Here is a 20587-nt window from a genome sequence, read left to right on the forward strand (position 1 = left end):
CTCGCAGACACGGTGCCTGCTGTAGGCATTCCCGCCGTTTCCTCTCGTCCGCAAGGTCTTCCTCAAGGTCCGGCAGCACAAGGCTTCGCTGATTCTCATAGCGCTGGCGTGGCCCTGCCAACACTGGTTCTCCACGCTGTTGAATCTCTTGGTGGACACTGCCCATGACCGTGCCCATGATTCCAGACCTCATTATGCAGGACCTCGGCCGCCTTCAGCACCTCAACCTGGAGTCTTTCCACCTCACTGTGTGGAAAATCCAGGGTTAAACTGGTTAGCGCTCCAGTGCTCCGATTCAGTTAGGGAGGTTCTCCTTGGCAGTAGAAAGCCCGCCATTTGTGCCACTTATATAGCCAAGTGGAAAAGATTCTTTATTTAGTCCGGACAGAAAGGCACCTCTCGACTGCAGGCTTCAATCTCCGTTATACTGGACTACTTACTTTACTTAAAGCAGCAAGGGCTGACAGATTCATCAATCAAGGTGCACCTGACTGCTATTTCCGCTTTCCACCTGGGTGCAATGAGGTGGTCACTATTCGCTAACCCCGTGATTGGTCACTTCCTTAAAGGGCTAGACAGGCTGTACCCTCAGATGTGGCAACCAGTCCCTCCATGGGACCTTAACCTGGTCCTCTCAAGGCTTATGGGGGCTCCCTTTCAAACGTCTAGCAACTTGTTCTCTACTTTACCTCTCTTGGAAAGTAGCATTCCTCATGGCTATAACTTCAGGCAGAAGAGTGTCTGAGCTCAAAGCTTTAACGTCTGAGCCACCTTATACAGTGTTTTATAAGGACAAGGTGCAATTGTGGCTGCACCTGCCCATTTCCCCATAAGTAGGTGCACAGTTTCATGGAAATCAGGATATCTTTCTACCAATGTTCTTCCTGAAGCTGCATGCTAATGACAGGGAACGCAGGCTCCATTCCCAAGATATCTGACGGGCTCTGGGTTTTTACACTGTTTAGGAAGTCAACGCAACTCTTCATTGCCATTGCTGAGAGAATGAAAGGGCTGCCGGTCTCATCTCAAGGAATCTCTTCTTGAATAACGGCCTGTATCAGGCCAAGCTACGACCAGGCAAAGATACCAGCCCCAGCATTGACAGCACACTCCAAGAGAGTGGAAGCTTCACCTGCAGCATTCCTGGCACAGGTCCCCATTCAGGACATCTGCAGGGCGGCGACATGATCGTCTGTTCATACCTTTATGTCGCACTATGTCATCACACAGCAGGCTAGAGACGATGCCGCGTTTGGTAGAGCAGTGTTTCAGGGAGCAGTTCAGTGAACTCCGATCTCTCCTCCAGGGGAGTGCTTGGGAGTCACCTACTTGAAACTAACATGGGCAATCACCCAAAAAAAAAAACGGTTATTTACCTTTCGTAATTGTTGCTATCTTTCGTAACTGTTGTTCTTTGAGATGTGTTGCTCATGTCTGTTCCAAATAGGTATGTGTGTGCCACATGCATGATCGTCGGAAGGTTCTTCCTTAGTGGTACCCATCAGGTCAGCTGTGGAGCCGCTTGGAGAGGCACCTTCATGGTCATGTATATAGGTCCCTGCTGACCCAACGCCTCTTCAGTTCCCTCTTGCCAGATACTCTGATAGAGGGGAGGCAGGTGGATCTTGGAATGGACAGGAGCAGCACATCTAGAAGAACCATTTTTCCCCTCAAAGAAGCAAGATAATCTTTTTCATAGTTGATGCACAGAATGGGTGACAGCAATTACTCATTTGCTCCATCTTAGGGACTCTTGAGCTGACATCAGAACATTTGTATTCTAGTTATATCCTTGTACGGTGCTTAAAGAGAGGGGCCCAGGTTTTCAGAATGTGCACATTCAAAAACACATGCAGAATTACCATGAATAATGCAGTCCTGTGATCCGTGTGCAAATCATGTGGTCTTAACACCGTGAAAGCATCAGCTAAAAAACTGCTGTCTTAAGTTACTAGTAGTAGTATTTGGGGTAAGAAATTAGAGGTTTTCTAAATTTAGCAAGTATTCTTAAGCAGTACAACTTTTTTTAGCTATAGATAATGTTTTTAGTGGTGGTTTTGTAAGATTCTGAAATTGAGGGTGGGAGGAGAGAATATCTATAGATGGCTATTTCCAGGATTTGGCATTACTGCTTAATGCAGCTATGAGCTAAAAAGTTTACTTTTAAACTCTGTTTAAGTGTTCCAGTGCTTATTACACACTGTATAATTATTAGGATCTTTTCCATTGAGCTTATCCTGTGCCCAAATCTACTCAGTTATAAGGGCTTATTCTTCTTTTATTAATTTAGGGCTCCGTTTTATGGTAAATTAGGTTGACAATAATTGGAGTTCTGTAAACAATCTGTTCAAAAGGGATCACTGTCCTATGACAAAGAATTTATGCCCTCTAAATATAGCAAATTATGTATTTTTCAAGAGTACTTCCTCACTGATCCTTTATAATCTAAACTTAAAATGCTTATCCTCTTTCCTTCCGTGAGTTGTCTTTTACCCATGGCAGGTAAAAAACAACTGAAACAGGAAAATTTCATTGGCCTTCCCTTAAACTTAGGAAACCTGTGTACTTAGGTATTTGCCTGGACAAACACCTTTGTGTATCTCTAATAGTCATTTAATATACAGTCCCACCCCCCCCCAGTGCAATTTTCATCTAAAGTGACTCCTATATATTTTCTACCTATGGGAGTATTGCTGTGTCATGTCTGATTTGTTCGTTATAGAAGAGACAGGATATTGTGTGACTATTGTTTTGTTTTGCCATGTCTCTTGACTATAGAAGTATCTATTAGAGAATTCAACTTCGAAGAAGTTGTTAGGGTTTTGGAGAGCTTGCAAAATCTCCCATTTGGAGCTCCTGCGTAAGTATTGGTTACTAGGCAGAAAACATGATGTGACTGTTACATTTGACTGGGATTTGTATCAGAAATTACTCTATTAATGCAAATCCAATGTCAGTATACATAAGATTGTTTTAATCCTTTGATTCAGACAGTCTTTCCTAGCTTAACTTTCTAACAGTAACTTATTGAACAAATAATTAGGAAAATGTTTAGGAAAAAAATGTTGAGTTCTTATTACGGGTTTGTGTGTGGAATGTTGGATTTATATTTAACTTTGCTACACTTCAATGAAAAACGTCTAATGCTTTCGCTTTTTTGATTTAAGGTTTACAGCTCGACCACTAGTGGAGACCATATTTGAAAGGGGAATGGCTACATGTTTTGCATATGGGCAAACAGGCAGTGGAAAAACCCATGTAAGCAATTCTTGTAAACTCAATAACACAATGTATCCATAGTACAATTTTCTTTGTCAACACTTTCACTTAATTGGTTAACTTATTAAATAATCAGACTTGTAGAAGAGTTCTGTGACGCTCAAAAGCTTGTCCCTCTCGCCAACAGAAGTTGATCCAATAAAAATATATTACCTCACCCAACTTGGCTCTGTGATAATAAATAATAAATATGTTCTGCCATTTTTATTTTAGACTATGGGTGGTGACTTTTCAGGAAAAAACCAAGATTGTTCTAAAGGAATTTATGCACTTGCAGGTAAGTAATCAGGTGCTTGCATGTATTTTCTTGCCAGTTGCTGGAGATAAACAGAAAGTAAAAAAATCTAGTTTACCCATTTTAATTTAAGTGCCTGCTTATTTTGCATTATTATAGAAGGGAGGCATCAATAGCTTTTAAGCTTGTAAACTTTATTTACTTCAATATATGTATCAGTGTATTTAAGAAAGTTTGAGGAGTATAAATGGCTGAGGAATTGAGCTTCCCATTTATGGGGGCTTCTGTAACTCTCCAAAATATTTTGCTAGTTTTAACTCCAAAAGGAATTCTTAAGACAAATATACCAACTCCTGAAAAGAATGTCTAGGAGTGTGTGGCCATCCTGCTCTGTCAATCTCCACGGGAGTCCATGCCTCGTAGCTGTCACACACTTAAAACTGTAATCTGTATAAAAGAGAAATTAGCGAACTTCTAGAGCTTCGGCCTTCTGGGATGAACAGTATTTTGTCGTTGGGCCTCAAGCAGGGTGATGCACGCAAATAGTACAAGGGACTGTGGCCCTCAGGCCAGGCAGAACAGTGAATGATCTAGGGGCCAAGGCCCTCAGGCAGGTCAGAGCAATAAAGGGTTTAGGGCCCTAGCTCTGGCAGATGGTAGACTAACACAGGCCTCCTGGCCTAAGGTGGGGAGGCTGCCACCCCAGGAGTGGAGTAGTAGAGGGACCTGGGCCCACCATACTCTACCGGGTCCGAGCCCTGAGCCCTAACAGTGGTGGACTGTTCTGCTATGATGTCGGCAGGAATCCGGCCACAACATACCGACCTGGGTTCAGGCAGCAAAGCAGCTGAACTATTGGCTGTTGTTGGCTGTTCCTGGGCTACTTCCTATAAATCCTAGGATCATCCTTCATCTACCCAGTGTACACCACCAGGAGCAATCCCGGTAGCTCTGGTGAGTCCTCAGGACAGTGGTGGTTTTCTGCACTCTCTTACTCCAGCAGCAGGTTGGAAGTATACGTCTTCCTCAGCGGCTGCAGCTCAACTGAACTGCAGGGCCCGCCTTTTGTACTTCCTGTCCTGCCCCTCTGCTTCCGGTGGAGTGGGCATGGCCTTCCAGGTTCTGCCAGCCAGGGGGCATATAGCCATTCCTCCTTGTCAATTTCCGAGGGAGGCAATCCCTCCTCCTTACAGAATGGAATACCTGATTATAGTTGCAACATGTATGCGAGAGAGACGTGAATAAGACAGAATTGTATATTTAAAGATTCTTGACTAGATAAAAGTGCATAACTAGATTTCTGTATATTTGAAAATTTATTCACAGCTCGAGATGTCTTTTTAATGCTAAAGAAGCCAAACTATAAGAAGTTAGAACTTCAAGTATATGCAACATTTTTTGAGATTTACAGTGGGAAGGTAAGTGCAAGTTCTTGATTTGGGAAAAATATCTTCAGAGAACACATAAGGGTTCTGAACAGAACACAGAAGGATTTCTCATTTTATTTTCGTATGGATATTTAGACCATTTTTCTAATCACTTGTTTGGCTGAATTATTCTGAATTTTTTTTATTATTAATTAATTAATTTTATTTATTTAATTTAGAATTAAGTGTGTCCTAAAGACCTCTTATTATGCCTAATTTTTTTAAAGGTTTTTGACTTGTTGAACAGGAAGACCAAATTAAGGGTGCTGGAGGATGGTAAACAGCAGGTCCAAGTGGTGGGATTACAGGAACGGGAGGTTAAATGTGTTGAAGATGTACTCAAGCTTATTGAAATAGGCAACAGCTGCAGGTATCTACTATGTTTTTAATTAGTTTTTCAGTGTAAATTACAGTGAATTAGAACACTTTTGCCATAATAAGAGTGTGTGTCTGTCCTTTCAAAGTCTTAAGCATTCTACACTGTACAATACAGCTTTTCTTGAGCTGATTAACTACAGTTGTGCACTTGCCTTCCTTTTGGATAAAGGTGGTTTGGTTATCTGTATCTGTCAAGAGGAGTTGAGATGAATTTTCTGTGTGCTGTGAACTGTATGTATTTATGTAACCAGCTTATTGTCTTAATGTCACATAGTTAATACTCTGGAATACTGCTAAATTCTTAGGTTTTAAAAGACAGCATACATTTATGTTTTATGACAGAGATTCTTAACTGTAAAATTTTTATTTTATTTTTTTTAAAATCCAGCCTTACTGTGTTTAAAAATAGTCTTTTGCCATGATTATTGCTCTCAATAGATTAAAATGTTCTTTCTAGGATCCAGTTTTAAAATGCTCTGAGTCTGACTATACATTGTCGAGGGTGGGGTGGGAAATAAGATACTGCTCTTTCTCTTTCATGCTTGCTCGCTCACTCTCCCCTTTTTCCTGGTAGATGAGATGGAGCAATATATGTAATTTTACTGTTTTTGTCAAGTTGTATTTTGGTAGTGTCCACAACATGCTAGGCACTGTCAATACTCCACTTCCTTGCCCTGAAGAGCTAACTTATAGGATGTTTCAGTGTGTGTGGTCCTTCATGTGCACTAAATAGTATTCTCTCCCCCCCCTCCTTTTTTATTTTATTTTTTTAAGAACATCTGGTCAGACATCTGCAAATGCACATTCATCTCGGAGCCATGCAGTGTTTCAGATTATTCTCCGAAGGAAAGGAAAACTGCATGGTAAATTTTCCCTGATTGATTTGGCTGGAAATGAAAGAGGAGCAGATACTTCCAGTGCAGATAGGCAAACACGACTGGAAGGTGCTGAAATTAACAAGAGCCTTTTAGCACTCAAGGTAAATAAAATTCACCCAATTCTATTTGAGCAGATGGAAGTCTTCTCATTTATTATTCTTCATATAACCAAAAAAAGTCTCTAAGATGAGTGTTTGTGTAGGTAGGTCTTTTCCACTAAATTGATAAATTGATTGCTATGGCATTTTTAAAATGTTTCCTCTAAATGCTTAAGCGGACACTTGTACTATATTTCTACTTGTCAATTACTGTGTAACAAGCATGATATAGAACGTAAAATTACTTGGTCATATGGTATAAAGATTTTCTTAGCATAAGCATGGGATGGCAACATTATTAACAAGTGACATTTGGAGGCTAGATCCGCAAATGGATTTCGTGCCTAAGTCCAACATTTAGGGGCCACTGAGATCCTCAAAACCCTTGCTCAGCTGCCACCTAACCTTGCATGCACTGAATTCCCTAGAACTCCAGATGCACAATTCTAACATGTTTCCTCTCTAGACAACACTTCCTCCACAAAGTACGGTTATGTGCTTGTCTTTCAATGTGTAAGCACAGTGCTGTGATTGTGAACTTGGAGACTAAAAGTTTGGCTGCCCTTGACCTGGAGATGTAATTTCCAGCTAAGGTTGAAATGTGTATGCTAGATTTGATCAAGCAGGCATGCTAAAAATAGTCACATAGCTGCAGCAGCCTGGGAGGTAGAATGAGCTCCCCATCTTAGTACCTAGGGCAGCAGGTGGGATTATACTCAGGGCAGCTATCCTGTCATACTGCTTGTGTCGCCACTGCTATAATGCTATTTTTAATGCGTTAGCTTGATCAGAGGTAGTATGCAAGTGTCTGCCTACAATGAAAATTACACTCTCAGCTTGAGTGTAGACATACCGTTAGTATTAATTCTGAACTTCCATCATTACATTCATTGAAGGTGGATCCCTAACATTAACTTAATATTAAAGTACAGCAACATATCATCCAGTGCTTATATTTTCTGTATGTGGATTGCATTTATATTGTAATATTTTCTTTGATTATGAGGAGAACATAAACTTGTTTGTTCTTTCAGGAGTGCATTAGAGCCTTAGGCCGAAATAAACCTCATACTCCATTCAGAGCAAGCAAACTTACTCAGGTGCTAAGAGATTCATTCATAGGAGAAAATTCCCGTACCTGTATGGTAAGTTTTTTGTTAGATTGTAAGTGATATATTTATAAAGAGAACAGGAACTGTCTATTAATGATCTTATGGTTAGTCTTGGTAACTTGCTACTGAGAGAGTAGATTTAAATTTTTTATTAAAATTAATGTTTAAAATTAAATATACGCAAGTTAAGAGGGAAGATACTGTAATCTGGAGTCCATCTTGAGTTATGAGGGATTACAGGTATCAGTTACAAGGATCACAAGATACATACATATCCCATAACCAGCATAGACCCAGATTAGGGTGTGGGTTTTTTTTTTTTTTTAAAGCATCAGTGGATAAGTGGGCTCGGGTATGCCATGCATGGAATGTATATTAAACTTGATTGTATCCAACATACGGCATGACACCTAGAGATTATCTTTCAACAGGGAAATCTTCCCCCTTTTCCTTCTCCCCAGCCAGATATTTTCATTGTGTGTGTGTTTGGCAGTAGTATCAGAATCTTGGAAAAGATGGGGGGAAATGCATGAGAGTCTCTGACCTGACAAAAAGATAAATTCAGAGCTGGTATCAAGTACTCAGACTGTAGGATAGTCTGCTTGGAGGTGAAAGGGATTAGAGAAGTTAGTATAGGAGAATTAAAGAAGGGGATAGAGACAGACATACAACAATGTGCAATAACATTACTCAGCATTCATTCTGAAAAGCAGGACTTGTTATGTCAAATTGTCAGAGGAAACTGATTAGGAGAACCAGAGGTTCTCTTTAACTTTAAAGTGCAGTTCTACTGTGAAATCGATTTAGTAAAAATGACATTTTGTGTTCCATAATTGTTCTCTCTCAATAACTTCTGGATCAAACGTTGAAGTTATAAATGGAAATATGGTACTCTTTTTCCCCCCCCCCCACCTCCTCCAAACAGCCAGCTCAACCAATTTCACCCAGAATCATAAAAGCTGAGCTGTGTTCTTTCTGGCTTGTGCATGAGCACTAGTAATAAAGATTCTGCAAGTTAGTCTTCCATTACTTGTGCCTGTTTTCCATGAGCAGAAATTGGCCCTACAGTTAGTTTCTTTGACATGTTTTATTACTAGTGTAAAGCCAGAATAGACCAAACTCACTTTGCCATAGCTGTATTAGATCTGCTGTGGTAACAGTGGTGAAAACTTGTTTAAGTCAAAAATAGCAATCAGATAGGAATATGAATACATGCAGGAATTAGTTATTGAATCAGAGTGCAGTTCTGATTAAAATCATACCACTCTTTGAGTACTACATAGATATCTGTGTATTATTTTCATGATTTCCGAGGTTGAATTTGCTTAATTTTATAATTTTGTGACATCTGTGAGAAGAATTTACTATTGTTTTTGTTATTGCATTGAGAATTCTGGAATGGTTCTTATGATCTTTCATAGTTCTTTGTGATTTAATTATGGGTGAAACATTTTTTTTAATTTCAGAAATATGTTCACTGTAAAATGAGCCTCTGAATGTGAGGATGTGGAAATTTGCATGATATTTTTTTTGTTTGTTTTCCAACCACATAATTACAGTATTCCCATAATTAGGAATGTGAAGACCCTCTTATTATAAGCCACATATTTTTCAGGCACTTAACTTTTTATTTTGAGTTTTCTCATGCTTATTGTCAGCCTAAAGACAAGATGTTGGGTTTGGGGATATTTTTTGTGTATGTAAGTTTAAACAAATATTTTTGGCAGTGGGTTTTTTTAAGACAGTGAAAAAATGTTGTGTAGCAGTTATTTCTTGTATGCTGTTTTTGCATCTAGTTTTTTTTTTTAAAGATTTATTTTTAAAATTCTGTATGATTGATTGTGGAAACATTTGTAGAAACAAGGTTTATAAGCAACTGGAAAATTACTCATTTTTAATAAAGCAGAGAAATGGGAAAATTCCAGATATGTACAAATTGTACCACTTGGGAAGTAACATTATCAAATATAGTTTAAGATAGTTAGGACAGACCAGTCAGCTGTTCAGCACCTTTACAAACCCTAGGCAGCCTTTCCCCTCGAAATAGTCTTTGTTTTTTCTAACACTCTTACTCCCCAACCGTTGATGTTATGAATTAGACAGGGGTTCTCAAACTTCATTGCACCGTGACCCCCTTCTGACAACAAAAATTACTACACGACCCGAGGAGGGGGGACTGAATCCCAAGCCCACCAGAGCCCCACTGCCCTGTGGGTGGGTGGGGGGCAATTCCAAAGTTGAGTGCAGCCTAAACTGAAGCCCAAGGGCTTCTGCCCCATTGGGAGTCCTGTAATCTGAGCCCCGCCAACCAGGGCTGAAGACCTCGGACTTTTGGCTTTGATCCTGGATGGTGGGGCTTGAGCTTGGCCCCGGGCCCCAGCAAGTCTAATGCCAGCTCTGGTGACCCCATTAAAACTGGGTTGTGACCCACTTTGGGGTCTCGACCCACAGTTTGAGAATCGCTGAATTAGATCATGTCATTGGTGACACACTCAGTTCAGATTTCACATGCTCTAGTCTAGGACATCAACTTAATGTACTGGGCTCTACTGAAAGTGCAAAACTGAAACTGATGCAGAGAGTGTAGCAAACAGCTTGCCAGTCTTGAGAAACTACATCTGATGCTGTCTTTCTTCTGACCTCTATATTTTAAAATGGCACTGTAAAGGTCTGCAAGTTTCTCGCATCCTTTCTGATAAGACTGTCTACACTGCTGTTTTCAGAATTTACACCTTCAAGCACAGTGTGTTCTATGTAAAGGGTATAAAATCCTAGTGTGTGAAAAATGTGAGTATGCAGTGTAATAACTACATTTATTTGACTGTAGAATACCATGATCATGTGTGTCCTTCTCTTAATAAATTGGGGGGAAAAAAAAAAAAAAAAAAAAGAGAAGGAACTTCTAAAAACTGCTAGAGCAACTTTGTGATTATTTTACACACAGATATCAGGAACTTGTAGTTATTATGAGAACCATAACTTACAACTCTGATTAAAACTTCAGTATATGTGTAAAGTTAACACCTTATGCAGTATATAAGCTAGAACACATGGGTTGTCAGCTAATCCAAACACACCTTTGATTTGCTGAGGCATAAGATTTCAAGTATTTTTAGCCTTAGAATGTGGATTTTTTTAACAAAAAGTAAATACTTTTTAAGAAAATAGTCTCATTTTATTGATCACGTAAAATAGTTTATCAAAATTTCATTTTTTCCCCCAATTATCCTGTCTTTTGTCAGTGAGAGAATCTTTTCTTGTAAGGAGATTTGTTTACAAGAGAAATAAATCTGTCTCAAATGTTCTAATTTGCCATTAGAGTTCAAAACGTTTTGCAAATGTGGGTTGTATATATTATCCATAAACTTCCATCTTAAGGAACATCTTATATGCATGTGAATACATGACTATCAGGTTCTTGAAATGTGCTAGTGCGTACCCACTAGTTCATTTTTCTCTTTCACAAATCAGCCTTGGAGGGCTGCTATTTGAGTCTGAAAAGCTCTTTATGAGTAATTCATGGATTGTTTTATCCAAATTGTCCTTTTATAGTTTATTAGGTTTTCTATTATAATTTTTAGTATTAAGCCTTAGTGGGCCTAGTGTTTAAAATGTTCTCTACTGTATGTAGGAAATCAGAATGTGATCCAGAAGCTTCAAGAGTTGAAAAAGAGATGTTCAGTGTGGACAATTATGAGTGGGACCTGTTTCGCTATAAAGAAAGCCACAGATGTAAGATCTGCTTAAAGATATTGTTTTGAGCTATCAGAGCTCAGAAGGAGAAGTTGCAAATCTTACCTTGTGACCCTCTGAGAAGCAGAACTCTGGTTTGCTGGCACAGTACTCTTTCTAGTTTTCTTGCAGTACCTTGAGTATTTGGAAGTTGGAAACATCCAACAAAATCTTCAGCTTCAAAGGAGCATCAGCGTAGCTCCAGACTTGTAGTAAGGGCATCCTCTTTGAGTTTGTAAATACTGTATTATTGCTAATCTAAGTGGTATATTAAGGGATGTGTGTGTATAAATATAAGTATATATTATTATGATTGTTATTATTAATCATATACAAGAGAGCACTGGAATGTAAAGCCATTTTCTCTGGCTTTTGACTGCTCTAGAAGTTGTACTGGTTATACCAAATTGACTGGCCCTCTGAAGTAACAAAGGCAGACTAAATCACAACGAGCTATGCCTATGGGACTGTCTGGATTAGGATTTAAAGGTGCAATGTTAGCGTGTTTTAACTAACGTGTTCTAACGTTTGAAAATCTAGTGTATATAAGGCTCACTGCCTTTAACTTATATTATTTGCTGTTCACATTAAAGCCACCACTGTAATTTAACTTGTTAATATGTGTTAAAGTAGCATGGCTTCACTGTGATAGATTTTTAAAATGTGTATACAGTATTAGCACAAGGTCATGGTTGCAGAACAGTATTTCCACTAATATTGGGTAACTTACTGATTACAAATGTTAAGGGCTAAATATCTGAAGTTCCTGAAATAAGATGTATTAGGTAATGAGTCAAAAACCAGCGATACCCGTGGCTCTTCCAGCTAATTCAATAAAAACATTAGAGAAAAACTCTGCTACAAAAATTTCACATTGCACTGTATTTTTAAATAAAGCCAGAATGGAGATTTATCTACCTATTCTTAAAAAATTCTTAAAGCAATGTTATGGGTGATACTTAAATGTATCAGAAGCCAGTAAATTGAAAAGTTTTATGGTTCTAATTATGCCACATTTCAAAAATATTACATTAAGACGAATTAACCACAAGAAGTACAAAAAAGGTTAGGTTTATGCTGTGGGAATATTTGAATTCACTAACTTCTGTGTTTTAAGTCTTAGTGTTGCATTAACATAGTTGTTTGCCCTTTATCGCCTGTATTTATAAAAGCAAGGAAGCAGAGCCTTAATTGTTAATGTACAGTCAAACAAATTTGACTGTAAATTCAAATTCATAGAGGGGCATTAATTTGAATGTGCAGTCCGCACATTCTATTCATACATTGCATGTGCTGAGCTGCTGTAATGCTTCAGTGTAGGCACTTACTACTGTGATGGGAGGGGTTCTCCTATTGCTTTTGGTAATCCACGTATCTCAGAGGTGATAGCTAGGCTGAGAGATGATAGCTAGGTTGACAGAAGAATTCTTCTGTTGACCTAGCGCGGTCTACACCAGGGATTAGGTTGATTTAACTGCATCTCTCGGGTTGTGGATTTTTTACACCCCTGAGAAGATGTAACTATGCCCATGTAACTTTTCAGTGTAGACCAGGCCTTACTCACCAATGAGAGAAACCACTCCAGTGTGGGGATCTCAACATTATCCTTAAAAACCTGATGGAGCCCCCAGACCCCTTTGAGCCTCTTTCTGAATGATGTACTCAAGATGGCCATTTTAGTCACCGTTACATCAGTTGGAAGTGAACTCCAAGCTCTCAGTTAACCCTTGTTACACATCCATTCACAGAGATATGATGGTATAAAAACTTCATCCCAAGTTGATTCCCAGAGTTGTCAGTCTTCCATTTGACCTAATTTATCTATTCCCCTCTCCTCCTGAAAAGTATGGAGTCTTGGGGGGAGGAGGGAATTCCATACCTTGGGAGGGCCTTATAATATACTGACTTGACAAGACAAACCCTTTTAGACTGTCTTCTCCCCTCATCTTTTTTTGCCATCTCCTCTCAAGAGAATTTCAAAATGGGTTACACAGTGTATATCTGTCTATTATATGATCGTATGGCTTATATACCAGTTTCTTCATGTATTAGAGCTTACTCCACTAGAGCGCAAGCTGCATCCTTTCCATGCTTTAGGATTTCTGTGTCTGAAATTTGCAAGGCAGCTACGTAGAGTTAATCCTCTTAATTTCATTAAATGCTATGCCCTTAACCTGACTGCAAGATCAGATACCAAATTTGATGTAGCAGTGTCAGTTGTTCTAGTTAAGTGACAGTCAGAACTCGTCAATCCCACCTAAAGTGGGATCCACACAGACACATACTTGAAGCAAAAAATGCTTACCTTTATAGTAACTGGTTTTTGCGATGTTTGTGTGGATCCCATGATGTTCTGTCCAGCTCTGCTTTCCCACAGTCTTTCTTATCTGGGATTCTGAAATAGTGAGGGAGCTGAGGGATTGCTGAGGCATTTCATATCCAGGGAGGCACATGCACAGTGTGGATGGGGCCCAACACACACTGCTCTTCAAATTATTTGGATCTTGCTGCTCTCGTGGAGCATGTGAGCACCTAGAGTTGGATCTGCATGGGCAACATCATCTCAAAGAATCACTATTACTATAAGGTTAAGTAACCATTCTTTTCACGCTTGAATAACTCAGAAAAGACTGAACAGATTAAATTAGATTTTGTTTTGCAGTCCTCCACTGAGTAAGACCAAGCTTGAGAAATATTAGCGAAGGGTAATAGTTTAGGAAAATAAGACCCTGATAAAAGAGACTTGAAACAAGCATGTCTTCTCCAATTATGTTTACTGTCTCTGTAATGTCAGCCTGCTTCCAAATCAATGTGCAGAGATTGTTGTCGATACAGGGCAGGTAACTAGAGTGTCAAATTATAGCTTGCTAAAGTAATGAAACAATAGGCAGCAACAGGTGAATCATTCCTCTTGAGACCTGAATACATTATAAATATTTACAAAGCATCTTCTTTGGCTGTATATTACACTAAGAACCTGTTGGTTTTGTCTATGTACTATGCATGTTATTTTGTAACTGAATGTCTTTGTGTCTCCTCTCTCATGTCTGTATCTCTCGTTCATTTGTGATATGTGAATTTAAAAATACGGGGCTTTTGGTACTGACAGCTGCTGTAAGTAAGTTTGTCTTTCCCCAACAGAGGTTGATCTAACAGATATTACGTCATTGGCCTTGTCTCTCTAGTGGAATTTTTTCACAGTTATACCTAAATATTGCAGCATATGTAGTCCTCTGTCAAATATCTTCTGAATAGATAGATTTTAGCAAGTGAAAGAAACTAAAAGGTCTTGCTGTGTGTGATGTTATTGATGTCTTTTTGACTCAGTACTCTTTAAGAATGGAATGTGTAAACAAATGCAAAGCTGTATTTAGAACAGTGTGAATGATACAGTAGTACATTCACAATACTCAGTTACTCAGCTCCCCTGAGGTATTGAAACAATTGTCAGGTGAGGGCTTAGTTTGAACACAACTTGATGCAAGCTAATGCCTGATACCCCCTTTACACAGTAATGGCTTTGCAAGGTTTTAGAAACTTGCACATCTTGTTTATTAGGTCCCATAATAATTCATAAAGAAAAGCTTGTGGCAGTCGTGTGATCTGTTTAAATGAATCATTTTTTCTGTTTTTCTTAGCAAGCAGTATGTACTAATATCAGAGGTTTACATTTGGGATGGGATAGCAGGACTCCCTAGATTTTTCCAGCCTTCCCTACCCCCATATTCTGCCATTCTCTGAAGTAGGAGAATTTCTTCTCAAGATGATTGCCTGTGCTCTTGTACAATACGCGACCTTCACTACGCTACACTAATCTTCATCTGTTTCAAACTGCTGTTGTCTGGACTGGCAGAACAATGTTACTGTGAAGGATTACAGACATAGTTGCCCTGAGTAGTCCCGTGTTTACCTTTTCCTGTGGCACTTGGAGGAGCAAACTAGATAATGTGGAAGAGCTAGGACACAGTTATGCCACTAGTACCTGATTTAGCATAATTAAATTTATTGAATGTTGAAAAGACGCTGTGAGCTGCAATATTTTACTTTGATACTTAATTTGAAATTGAAACAAGAGTAGGATACAGACCTCTCTATTTGATACTTCATTAGCAATTTAAATGTATGTATACATAAAGTTCCCAATCCAGAAAAGCATCTCTGTTCAGGAAAGCATATAAGCATATATTTAACCTTAAACAGGCTCATGTGCGGTCCTGTATTGGGGGCCCTTAATGAATGAATCCCTTAAATTAGTACATCTGTCAGGTCACATGAGTGCTGAATTGGAGAACAGTTCTTTGAGTGAGTAACTCAGCCATGTGTTCCACTTAGGTGTGTGTGTACCAGAGCCGGACAATTTTGTGTTTCACTACCTGTGGAGGGGGGCATTGCTTGTGCCTTGTGGCCATAGCCCCTCCCTGGCTATATGAGGCAGCACTGCCCCAACCTTCTTTAGTTCCTTTTTACTGCTTGGGGCTGGAGTCAGAGGTCTGTGTGGTCTTAACCTCATAACTTCTCCCTATTTTGGTGTTTTTTCTAGTTATATGTAGTTAGTGTTTGTTAGATTAGTGTTAGTTGTATTTAGTTAAGTATTCCCTGTGATGCCTTCTCTGGGGTTTAAGCATTGTTGTCATGTGGCGGAGTGATCCCTAACAATGATCACCATATGTGGTGCTTGCTGTTCTTGAGTGAGGCCCATGTCAAGGAGTGATGTTTGATCTGTAGATGGTTCACAAAATGGATTCAAGTGGCTAGGGATCTTCACCTAAAACAGCACCTGCTCAAACAGGCTCTGTGGCATGCTTTGACACAGAGGCCCTTACAGAATATCAGGGTTGGAAGGGACCTGAGGAGGTCATCTAATCCAACCTCCTGCTCAAAGCAGGACCAATCCCCAGACAGATTTTTGCCCCAGATCCCTAAATGGTCCCCTCAAGGACTGAACTCACAACCCTGGGTTTAGCAGGCCAATGCTCAAACCACTGGAGCTATCCTTCCTCCCCCCCCCCTTAAATTTTTTAACATACTTCTTATGAGGCACAGATCAGAGGTCACTCTCAGGTTCCGAGAGCGCTTCTGCTTCGCACTCTGAAGCAGGCACCTCTCCAGAGAGAGGGAGGAGCTGTTCCCCATCAAATACATTGAGGAAAAGGTCGCATAAGATCTATTCAGACCACTCCAGGTCTCATGGGATCTCCTCTGCCTCCTCCAGGAAGAGCATGGACTAACCTGGGATTAGTGCTGGTGTGCAGGATGGTGCCGAGTGCCTCTTAACCACGCCTGGATACCAAGTTGGGAAGGTTAGAGACCCTGTATTGTTGACTCCAGTTTTGGCCTCAGGTCATCTGTTGAGTCTGGTACTGATGGCTGGCAGTAACTGTTTCCACATCCCTGGCATACCAGGGGCTACAGACATCCTTTGCCTTTTTGTCCCAACTGCTCCTTTAGTCCAGGACTTTATCAGGGCTGCATTGTTGATAGCCCATTAGCTGGACAGGCTGCTGAACCCTTGGGTCTGTTGGCCCCACAGCCTAATGTTCCCCTTCCACAGTCTGTGGAACCAGGGCCAGTACCGGACTTGGTGCAAGGAACTTGGCACCAGGAAACTCCTTGTCACATTGCAGTCAGTAACACAGATGTTACAGTGGTGGCTTTCACCACCTTCCACTTAGGCACTGGCAGCTGTTTCAGTACCACTGCTGACTTCGGGTCAATAACGTTTCTGGCATTGGTGTACTTGATGCTGGCGGTACCTCTTGCATTATTGGTGCCGATCCCTGCCTCATTCTGCATGACAGATGAATTAGACCGGTTTCTTGTTCCTTCAGGACTAGCTTAGCCTTTAACCTCAGAAACCTGAGACTCCTCAGCATTGAGGTCAGGATCTTTCTCCTGTTCTTCATCACTTGACCCACACTGGGGCCCATTTATGGAGCACTACAGGCACCAGGATTGGCACTCGTCTTGCGGTCGGGATAGAGGGCCCCTGGCCTGGTGTCTACTGGCCACCAATCCCTATCCTTACCAGCGCCCAACCCTTTCTCTCATATGCATCAGTGTGACCTTACTTGACTGGTTCAGATGCTCAACACAGGAAAGTCAACATTGGTCTTTACTCAGAAAACTGAGTTCATTATGGCCCTAATAGACTGTACACATTCGAGAGTGTTCCTGCTGATTGATAGTGTGGTCACTGGCCTGCAGAATTCAGCGCACATTGGCTAGTGTCCACGACATCTTGGATTGTTTGTTGCATCTTCAGTTGTTGGGACTTACATTTAGCTCATTGAGGGACATCTGTTGTCGATCTCAGCCTTTCATCTACTCATTCATGTAAGATTGGTGTTTTCCAAAGTCATAGTGGCGAGATCATTGAAAGGAATTCTTCGTCTCCATCCACTGGTAGGGGAACTGTTTTCCTTGTGGGACCTTAACGTGGCCTTAGCAGCTCTCAGAGGACCTCTGTTTGAGCTTCTGGCATCCTGCCCCTTTCCTCTCTTATGTCAGAACACTGCTTTCCTCATGGCAATAACATCTGTGAGTATGTGAGTTGCAGTCTTTGATGGCGGAGTCTTCTTACGTGGAATTCTCCAAAGACCAAGTGATGTTGCAGCTGCACCCAAAATTTGTGTCTAAAGTGGTCTCTGTTTCCTTTAAGCCAAGCAGTATATTTGCCTGTTTTTTCCTAAGCTACATTCTTTCTTGGAGGAGCAGTGCCTTTGAACGTGAGACGTCAGACAATGTCTGGCCTTTTACCTGCACAATACTAAACCCTTTTGGGCTTTTGCCTCTTCTGTTTTATGTCATATGCAGACCGTATGAAGGGACAAGCAGTCTCCTCACAGATGATCTCTAAGTGGATAACTTCCTGTGCCAAGACTGCATACGAAATGTACACTACATACAGGTCCGTTCTTAAGTGATGTCTCAATATTGAACATTTGTGGGGCTGCCACATGGTCATTGATACATAGGTTTACAAACCATTATGCCATTACAGCGGCATCCAGAGCAGATGCAAATGTTGGGAAGGCAGTCCTGCAGTTCTGGTTTAAATAAACTCTGAGCCCCAATCCCAGAGGGTACAGCTTGAGAGTCACCTAAGTGGAATACATGGCTGCATCTACTCAAAGATTACTTTGACTGGTTCTTTGAGGTGTGATGCAGATGTTCATTCCACGACCCTCCCTTCATCCCATCTGTATGTCTCTGGGCATTCAGTGTGAAGGAGCTGGGGGGGGGTCCGGGTGATAACACATCATATAGCCAGGGGAGAGACTATGGCTATGAGGCGTGAGTGTCCCCCTCTACAGATACTGCTAGGTAAAATTCTCCAGCTTTGGTGCGCTGGGCATGCACACACCCAGTGTGCATCACATCTCGAAGAACCACAGTTACAGTAAGCATGGGAAGAAGAAAAATCTGGTAATTCATGCCAGGATCCAGTAGACTGGGCCTCCCACTTCCTTTTTCAGTGAGCCTTGCTTTTTAAAAGCAAAGTTCTATGACATCTGGAAGAAAATCAACTAATCCCCTCTATTTGATGGGGATTGGGGCTCTTCTATAAAGATTTAAACTGAAATGTTAAGTTGACAATAACTCTGCACTTGAAGACAGGATTGTTAGGGAGTTTAGGAATCTCCCCTGTGCAGTCTCTGGCTGACCCCTAGCCTCTCCCATTCAGTCAGACGTGTCTGCTGCCATCCCCGCGTGTCCCTGCACCCCCACTCAGCCATCCCCATCCCCATGTGGCCCTTCACCCCCACTCCCATTTAGCTCCTACCATAGTGTGTCCTCCCCCACTATCCCTTCTGAACTCTAGTCTAGTCTGTGTGGCTGCCCTGCAGCCCCTGTGTCCTTCTGTCTGTTTTCCCCCCTCCTGCCCCATCCCGTGCCTTCTCACCTGGCCCTGCAGGCAGGGCACTGTGTGGAATGCAGCCTGTCCTCTTCCCTGTCGGCTGCTGATTGTTCTGGCCAGTGAGCTGGCTGCTCTCTGTTCTTGTGCTATAGCAGCGCCTGGTGGGCAAAAGGCGTATCTGCAGTGCCTCTCCAGTAGAATGTATTTTCTGTGGAGAAAAAAATCTGCAGGATATATGAATTCTTCACATGTGCAGTGGCACAGAATTCCCCCAGCAGTAGCCAATGTATGGGAGAGCCTATACATGTAATATATAGGTTTAATTTTATCTGTAGGCTAGAGCTGCTCAGTGAGATGAAATTTAAGCACCAAAATTAGAATGCTAGGACGCTCAGTATTATGAGAGGAAGTGGGAGTAACAACCACCCATTTCTCAGACTCTCACCTAAAATTAGATTTTATGTTTGTAAATGCTGGCAGTCTGACATAGGAAAGGCTTCTGAATGAAAGAGAACCATGGAGTTAAATGGATACAGCTCAAAATTGTGGTGATTTTACTTTTATGTAAAAAGCAATAGAAGTTGTTTTGAAGTTGCTGTGCATGGCGCTGGTGCTGAAATAATGAAGTAAGGTGAATGAGATGGACGTAGTTGAAATGATAATGGTGGGTGTTTACTGCTGTTTTGTCAATTTCCTAAAACCTGGAGTTTGTGGTAATTCCCCCCTCCCCCAATCTGATCCATGGTTCATTAAAGGCTGCAGAAAGATAGACTGACTTTCAGTAGGCTTTTGGATCAGACTCCAAGCATTGTTTGAGGTTCTGTACCACATCAGAAGAGCGCTATGGGTCTAGTAAATGTTAGTGGTTCATATAGGGTGCTTAAGTAAATATTTAGTGGCATACAGCACCTTGTTTCATTTGTTATTAGCAAATCCAGTATCCTTAACAGTAGTTGTCAGAGCAGACCACAGGGATGCTAGATAGGAGGTGAAAACCCATATGGCAGTTTGCCAAGTTTGTCAAATTGGAAAAATCTCTTCCAGATCCCAAAACTGATGATCTAGCCCCTGGGATCAAAGGAGACCCATTATATTAGTTTAAGGGTGGGGCTGAAACAGGGGGCCCCAACTGGCTATTTGCCAGGGCAACAAACCCAGCCAATCACCAGGTCCCGTTAATACCCCCACCACCCAATTGCAGCAGTGTTGGGTGGTCAGGGCTGGATGTAGAATGTGATAGCCTCTCCCTATGCCCTGTACCATGAAGAATAGGAGTAAGAGGAAGGGGAGGAAGAAAGAGAAGCAGCCCCTTCCCTTCCCCCCATACACATTCTAAAGGCAAGTGGGAGGGGGAAATAAAGGGAACATTTGGGGCGCTGCCCTAGCTGCTCCCAGTTGAGATCTTATACCCCTCACACCTGCTGAGAGTGTCTCCACTGCTCCTGGCCCCATCAAAGCCTCACCCTGGCTAGCAGAGTGACCATTTAAGGTCTGGAAAATATATCTTTATAGGGAGAGATGATAGACGGTCAATCAATTTGGTTTATCCAAAAGAAGGTTAAGAAGTGACTTGATCACAGTCTACACATA

At 41.2% G+C, this 20587-nt stretch overlaps 1 protein-coding gene across 5 annotated transcripts in view; it reads left to right on the forward strand.

Annotated features, from left to right (window-relative positions):
* The window catches only part of KIF2A (kinesin family member 2A), an 86363-nt gene that overhangs the window by 47030 nt on the left and 18746 nt on the right, over positions 1 to 20587 (forward strand). For all 5 annotated transcript variants that reach the window (XM_050946939.1, XM_050946940.1, XM_050946943.1 and 2 more), the window contains exons 10-15: positions 3168 to 3258; positions 3493 to 3556; positions 4841 to 4932; positions 5169 to 5311; positions 6094 to 6298; positions 7330 to 7440. In XM_050946939.1, the coding sequence (XP_050802896.1) occupies positions 3168 to 3258; positions 3493 to 3556; positions 4841 to 4932; positions 5169 to 5311; positions 6094 to 6298; positions 7330 to 7440 (706 nt within the window). The remainder of the gene's footprint in view (positions 1 to 3167; positions 3259 to 3492; positions 3557 to 4840; positions 4933 to 5168; positions 5312 to 6093; positions 6299 to 7329; positions 7441 to 20587) is intronic.

This window comes from Gopherus flavomarginatus, chromosome 3, assembly GCF_025201925.1.
Source record: "Gopherus flavomarginatus isolate rGopFla2 chromosome 3, rGopFla2.mat.asm, whole genome shotgun sequence".
In the NCBI taxonomy this organism is placed as follows: domain Eukaryota; kingdom Metazoa; phylum Chordata; order Testudines; family Testudinidae; genus Gopherus; species Gopherus flavomarginatus.